The sequence below is a fragment of the Maniola hyperantus genome, chromosome 1, assembly GCF_902806685.2.
Source record: "Maniola hyperantus chromosome 1, iAphHyp1.2, whole genome shotgun sequence".
In the NCBI taxonomy this organism is placed as follows: Eukaryota; Metazoa; Arthropoda; class Insecta; order Lepidoptera; family Nymphalidae; genus Maniola; species Maniola hyperantus.
This window is the reverse complement of record NC_048536.1, coordinates 1,944,751-1,951,931: the sequence shown is the minus strand read 5'-3', so window position 1 is coordinate 1,951,931 and position 7,181 is coordinate 1,944,751. Positions and strand designations below refer to the sequence as shown.

At 36.9% G+C, this 7,181-nt stretch overlaps 1 protein-coding gene across 1 annotated transcript; it reads left to right on the top strand.

Annotated features, from left to right (window-relative positions):
* Positions 1 to 895: 895 nt before the first annotated feature.
* LOC117985517 (eukaryotic translation initiation factor 2-alpha kinase 1-like) lies at positions 896 to 6,607 on the top strand. Its single transcript, XM_034972263.2, has 3 exons — positions 896 to 1,230; positions 3,365 to 4,713; positions 5,161 to 6,607. The coding sequence occupies exons 1-3, from the start codon at positions 1,173 to 1,175 to the stop codon at positions 5,491 to 5,493; spliced, it is 1,740 nt and encodes a 579-aa protein (XP_034828154.1). The 5' UTR covers positions 896 to 1,172; the 3' UTR covers positions 5,494 to 6,607.
* Positions 6,608 to 7,181: the final 574 nt, after the last annotated feature.

The window sequence follows — 7,181 nt, the reverse complement described above, 5'->3', positions numbered from 1 at the left end:
ATATTTCTAAAGAATTTTATTTCAATATATCAAAAAAGTCCCGCAAATTGCTTATAAGTGTGGCCGCCAATTTAGTGACGTCAGCACTAGACTGAAGTTTCGAGCTGATGGTATATTTTTACTTAAATATACGTCAAATTTTTTTTTTAATATTACAATATAACTTAAAGCTAGCCTTATCTAATTACTATATAAATCATGACCGCGTGGAATGGTGCCAAGAATACTGGCTGCATTTCCGCGCTGGACAGCCAGGCTGATCCGTTGTGCAAAAAATGAGCCAGCCCTTCTGTCACCAGATGAGGCTATTAATCGCGGTGAAATGTCTCGTGAAAAAATTTTAGCACTAAGACTCCATGGCCCCAGGGTCTCCACGGCAAACGGCACAAAATGACGTCATTTCGATGTTAATAAGACATGGTTCCAGCGCAATAGCAATTTGCGGGACTGATACCATAATAATTAGTATAAAATGTAAATAATTACACTAATAAAATTATTATAATATTATAATTTGCTACATCTAATGATAATAAGAGATGGTGATTTTTCTATTCTTAAGCAAAGTAAGTCTCATTTATACATTTTCACTAGGACTTTCAAATACCGAATTATTTCAATACCGGTATTAATAATGTCATTTTTTTTAATACCGGGATCACTCATGAACGTCAATTTGTGACTTTAAGTCGCTAGACACACCACATTTAAATAGAGTTAGATAGCTTTAAATACATCTGACCAAGCAACAAAATAATAATTTAGTTATTTCTTAGATATTAAAATAATATTCACAGTTTTACCTATATCAATAATTATTATTTTATGAAGAAGAGTAATCGCTACTCGATATTACATCTGAACTTTGTAGTTGTGATAGACATCCCTAGTTCCATGTTTTGAAATTGAATTATTGAATAGAATTTCGTCATCAGCTGTCTGTCGCGATTGGATTTCGTGAAAGATTTGTCAATATTTATTTCTAAAATTGTGTACAGATTGTTTGGAATCTTTTAATTTCTTGTGTAAATAAAATGTTTCACCACTCAGTATTGTCCTGTGGAAAGATGGTTTCAGCGTGATAATGGTTACCAGAGACTTTATTGAAGATAAATCGTGGATACAACATCTAGGCCACTGAAGAAACGAATTACGTATTCAACTCCAAACCAATGGATAAGCTAGAGGATAAGTGGGATGCCCTCGCTACTATTAAATCCTTTGATTTAGGTAATTATAACCTATTGTTTCAGTAATTGAATATTAGTCCATAGCCTTGAACATAAACATAAGCAACCTTTAGTTTAAAAGCAATCTAGGTATTAGTTTAAGGAAGTCAGCAGATGTTATGCGTTAATATAAATAATACGGAGTAGGAATTTAAAAGATAAGACATCCATCCAAATCTGTAGGGTTGGATTTTGCATCGTACCTCCTCAATCGAGAGTTGTATGTGGGGGCTCTAGGGAGACTGCCTGATCTATCAATGCACAGCTCAAACTATTGCAGATCTGTCTGAAATTTGGCATGCAGATAGCTATTATGACGAAGACATCCGCTAAGGAAAGATTTTTGAAAATTCAATCACTTAAGGGGTAAAACAGGAGTTTGAAATTTGTGTTGTCGACGCGGACGAAGTCGCGGGCATAAACTAGTATACTATTATACTAACCTTATTCTAATATCTCACATTTTATCCTGGAAAATTGCACAGCATTAATATAAAAGCATTGTAAAGTGGTAATAATAAAAACAATACCCGGCTGAGTTTGTTGTGGGGTCTTCTCAGACCTGGGCGTTTGGAACCCTTGTAGCTTTAGTTTTTAAGTTCACGTAAAAATTATCACCAATATATTATCATCTTACAAATGCAACAACTGACTTTCAAAAAGTGTAATTTATTACCTATTTTGAATAAATCATTTGATTTGAAAAACATATACAACACAGGGACAAAGTTGTGGACGAGTAAATGATTGTTCACATAAAAAGCCACAGTGACCACAATTTACCAGAAATATCTATCAGAGACAGGGCTGTCACATTTATTTAAATACTTAAATAGTGTAAATAATTATTCTAAATCTAAATATATAAAACGAAAAGCTGACTGACTGACTGATCTATCAATGCACAGCTCAAACTGCTGGACGGATCGGGTTGAAATTTGGCATGCAGATAGCTATTATGACGTGTCTACGTCCGTTAAATCTGCTAAGAAAGGATTTTTGTAAATTCAGCTCCTCAGCAGTTACACACTCATCTGATCTGAGTGTGTGAAAATATGGTCCTTTTTGTTTTGTATGGTAGCCTTTGACATACGGATGGGTTCGAAACTAGTCGGGCAAACGTCGACTAAACACGTGAGAAAAGCGGGGACAGATATTATATATGACATACCTACCTATGTCGTAGAAATTTTTTACTTGTGAATTGCTTCCTCTTGGCTTTTGTCTTGCGTGATAATTTGATTGATTGATTGAAAGATTTGAAACGCCATCTGCTTGCATTGTGGCGACCACCATAGGTCCATCCAACGACCAGACAGACAGAAACAAATATTAGTATTTGAAGACTAGCTTATGCTCGCGACTTCGTCTACGTGGACTACACAAATTTCAAACCCCTATTTCACCCCCTCAGGAGTTGAGTTTTCAAAAATCCTTTCTTAGCGGATGCCTACGTTATAATAACTATCTGCATGCTAAATTTCGGCCCGATCCGTCCAGTAGTTTAAGCTGTGCGTTGATAGATCAGTCAGTCATAATATATTCAGATGTAAAAACTAGTAATAAAAAAATACATGCACTAAAGTACTTAGTATTGTTATTACGTTTGATTTGGTGGCAGCCCTTTGTTTTATTATCGCTAAAAAGTGTTATCAAATCAAATTTTGGTATCACAGTAATTGGTAGTAGTAGTTACACGCTTCATACAACAACATTTTATTTTAACGTCAATTATTATAAAAACATAATAATATTACAATGGTTAAAAAAGAAATCTCTCTTCTACATATGAACCACATAAAAATGTGTCGTGAGTACTATTATTATTAATTTTTCAAGTTTTTTTCTTTGCAAAAAATATTTTAAACTAGATGATGGCCGCGACTTCGTCCACATGGATTTAGGTTTTTTAAATATCCTGTGGTAACTTTTTGATTTTCCGGGATAAAAAGTAGCTTATGTCACTCTCCAGGTCTTTATCCATACCCATACAAAAAATCACGTCAATCCGTTGCACCGTTGCGATGTGATTGAAGGACAAACCAACAAACCAATAAACCAACATTCAAACACACTTTCGCATTTATAATAAGGGTACTGATTCTGTGTTAAAATTTCTTGTAATTTATTTGCAGGCATAGCACGCGACAGTCACCATGACTCCATCTTACACCAGAGCACGCAACAGATCGAACTTGTCCAATCACAAGCAACCACACCAATCAGCCTCCTCGTCCAGTCGCTAGTTAAACAACTATGCGCTTTACTAGAAAAAGACAACTCCAGGGCCAACCTGTTGTACAACACAATCTGCGAGAAGCTGCACAGCATGAACTTGATAGACGATTCGTATGCGATGGGAGAATTTGAGGTTATGAGGAGTCAGTATCAACGGGCCTTATACCAGCTAGTGACTGTAGCCAGTGGGTCCGAAATACCTATAAATTTACCGGTAACATGGCCTATAACTAGATCTGGGTTGGAATGGTCGCGTTACCACAAAGAATTTGAGGAGCTGTTCTTTATAGCAGGAGGTGGTTTCGGAAGCGTTTTCAAAGCACGACACAGATTAGATGGAGTCGAATATGCCGTCAAAAAAGTTTATATCAAATCCTCAGACGTAAACTCTATAATGTCGCATTTAGCAGAAGTTAAAACCATAGCGAGTTTGAATCACCCGAATATAGTCAACTATAAAGCAGCCTGGTTAGAACCGATGGTGGAATCTACGGTCAAAAAGAAGAAGAGATATAAGATGGACACAGACAATGACGATTTTTCTTTAGGATCCGACCATCACTCCTCAGTGTACCCGAACATGATGAAATCGTTCAAAACATACAACCCCAAAGATTTAACGACAAACCACAGTCAATCGGACTTCATTATATCGTTTAAAAACTCAAATAGTTGCGAAAACACTGTCAGTTCGGACGAAATCGATTCGGAAAGCGATGATGACTCCGATTTCGAAGAGCAAAACGCCGTATGCAAACTGTTATCCGGGATGGAGTACGAAAACTGTTCAAGGGTTAACCTCAAATGGGCGACCTTGTATATTCAGATGACATTTTGCCAGCAGACTTTAAAACAATGGTTGGACGAGCGTAATAACCACATGGTACTTACTAGGAAGAACTCTGATGATATGACGTTACACCATAGTGATTCGAATGACTCCACTGATTCTGCTACCCTTGAAAATGCGTTTCCGAACTATCCTGTTGCTTGGACGCGTATAGACGTTATAGTAGACATGTTCACTCAGCTGGTTAGGGGGTTGCACTACATACACTCTCGCGGTATTATACACCATGATGTGAAGCCTAGCAATGTGTTTGTGGAGCAGAGCGAGAGTGGAATGCTGGTGCAGTTGGGAGACTTTGGCTTGGCGTGTCCGCTGCAGCAGTCCCATAGTGGATTAGCTCTTGGAACTCATTTGTATGCGGCGCCGGAGCAACTCGATGGACAATGCAATCCTAAGGTACTTAATTTTTTTATTCAATATAAACTTTAGCCCTTGACTGCAATCACAATCAATTTTCAGTCTGTTTAAGCGAATTATCCTTAAAATGTCTAATATATTATGGCTAATTTAATGATAGAAACATAACTAGGTTCGTTTGTGGTTGGTTGGCCACTCAAAATGGTTAAACGCCACTGCGTTTTAACCGACTTCCAAAAAGGAGGTAGTTGTCAATTCGGCCCCTTTTTTGTCTTTGACTTTGTATGGGATTATGTAACAGAGACAGCCCTATATTAACTTCTCTTCATGTATAGAATATAATCATTGTGCTTCAGTTAGCTATCTGTCGATATTACAACTGGAATTTTGCATCTGAGAAGCGTTAAAGTTCTGACGTCTTATACCAAAGTCAAAAGTGAAAGAACTGTACTCCATTGGTATAACATAATTCCTGTTTATTTCCAGAGTGACATGTACTCCCTCGGAATAATTCTTCTCGAGATGGTAGAACCATTTAGCACGGACATGGAACGCGTAAAGACCATCACAGACCTCCGCAAAGGGCAAATCCCCGCCCACCTCACCGCAAACTACCCAAAAATAGCCCACATCATCGGAAAACTAGTCCAAAGACGACCCAGCAGACGTCTAGACACCAACCAATTACTGGAAGAGTTGAAGACGCTTTCTGAAAATAAAGACGATACCATCAGACAGTTGAAAGAAGAGCTGGCGGCCAAGGATGACGAAATCGCCAAGTTGAAAATGATGCTCGCCAATTCGAATTTCCGTTCGTAAGTAGAGTAGTGCGTAGCAAGAACAAAATAATTCTCTTACGACTGATTTCACTCGTAACCTATTTTCACTCGTGACCTATTTTCACTCGCAACTGTATCGCACTTGAAATTGATTCTTTCGCCTTGGCCAAAAAAAAGAACAAAGACACTATTAGACAGTTGAAAGAAGAATCAGCCGCGAAGGATGACGAAATTGCTACGTTGATTTGAAAATGATGCTTGTCAATTCGAATTTCCGTTCGTAAGTAGCGTAGTGCGTAACAAGAACAAAATAATTCTCTTGACTGATTTCACTCATAATCTATTTTCACTCGCGACTGTTTTCACTCGCAACCGTATATTTACACTTGAAATCGACTCTTTCACCTTGGCCAAAAGAAGGACAAAAGACACAGGATGACGAAATTGTTAAGTTGAAAATGATGCTTGCCATTTTAAATTTGCGTGCGTAAGTAGCTTAGTGCGTAACGCGAACAAATTCTCTCGCGACTGATTTCACTCGTAACTTATTTTCACTCGTGACCTATTTCCACTTGCCGGCCTATTTTCACTTGTGACCTATTTTTACTCGCGACCGTTTTCACTCGCACCCGTATTACACTAGATCGTGTTTTTCACTTCCGCGAAGAACAATTAGACACTGTTAGACAGTTGAAGGAAGAATTGACGGCGAAAGATGATGAAATTGCCAATTTGAAAATGATGCTTGCCAATTTGAATTCCCGTGCGTAAGTAGCTATCTACTTACGCACGGGAATTCAAATTGGCGTAGTGCGTAACGTGAACGAATTCCCTCGCGACTGATTTCATTCGTGACTTATTTTCACTTATCGACCTTTTTTCACGTTTTCACTTCGCCCGATTTTCACCTTTCAAAGAACAAAAGATTACACTTTGTTTCCAATTTTTCTATAACATTTTTTAAAATTGATTTTATAGAATATTGGTTGTAATTACATACTTACTATAATTTGTATAATTTGTATTTGTGTGTCGAACAAATAATTTCTGTGTCTTAAGATAATTGATATTAGTGTAGTGTGCCACAAGTTTGTGTATTTGGACATTTTTTTTGGAACTGAAATGTTAATGGTAAATTTTCCAGCTATGTATAAGTCAATTGTATAGTGTCCTATAACATATCTAACATTTCAGAGATGTTCTAGTATTTTTTTACTATCTTTTCCATGAGATTAAAATAGTACAAGAAGTAATAATAGTAATTATTGTGATTTTTCAATTGTCGTATCTAAGTGTACCTACATTTTGAAAATTTCTCTGTGTACTATGCCAAATTCATCAAAAATTACTTAATTAATGATTTATTTACCAACAATTGAAAAAAGCGCCCCTAATAATCGTCAGCATAATATTTTGACCACAATATTCCATTTTTGCCAAAATTGGAGTTGGGTTTATTTATTTTGGAATGTTATTTATTGCGTTTATTGTAATTTATTATATTAATTTTTATAGACTTAAACTGATGATTGCACATCTATCAGCAGGTGCCGAAAGTTTGGATGATGTCATCTGAGGGATGATTTTGTATTCATATTTAGTAATACCAGGCACTAATTAGAGCTAGCGCGCACCACGGTGCGGTTAATATAAATCTATCAAAATTCGGGCGGAATAAATTCCGCAGTGCGCGCGCTTCTATGTAGTTCTATAGTTCACAGATTTTGC

Bases quoted from the DNA above. Each gene is read 5' to 3' on its own strand.
- LOC117985517 (XM_034972263.2), top strand. From the start codon at position 1,173: ATGGATAAGCTAGAGGATAAGTGGGATGCCCTCGCTACTATTAAATCC. The intron at 1,231-3,364 runs GTAATTATAACC...ATTTATTTGCAG, and splicing joins TATTAAATCCTTTGATTTAG to GCATAGCACGCGACAGTCAC. The intron at 4,714-5,160 runs GTACTTAATTTT...GTTTATTTCCAG, and splicing joins ATGGACAATGCAATCCTAAG to AGTGACATGTACTCCCTCGG.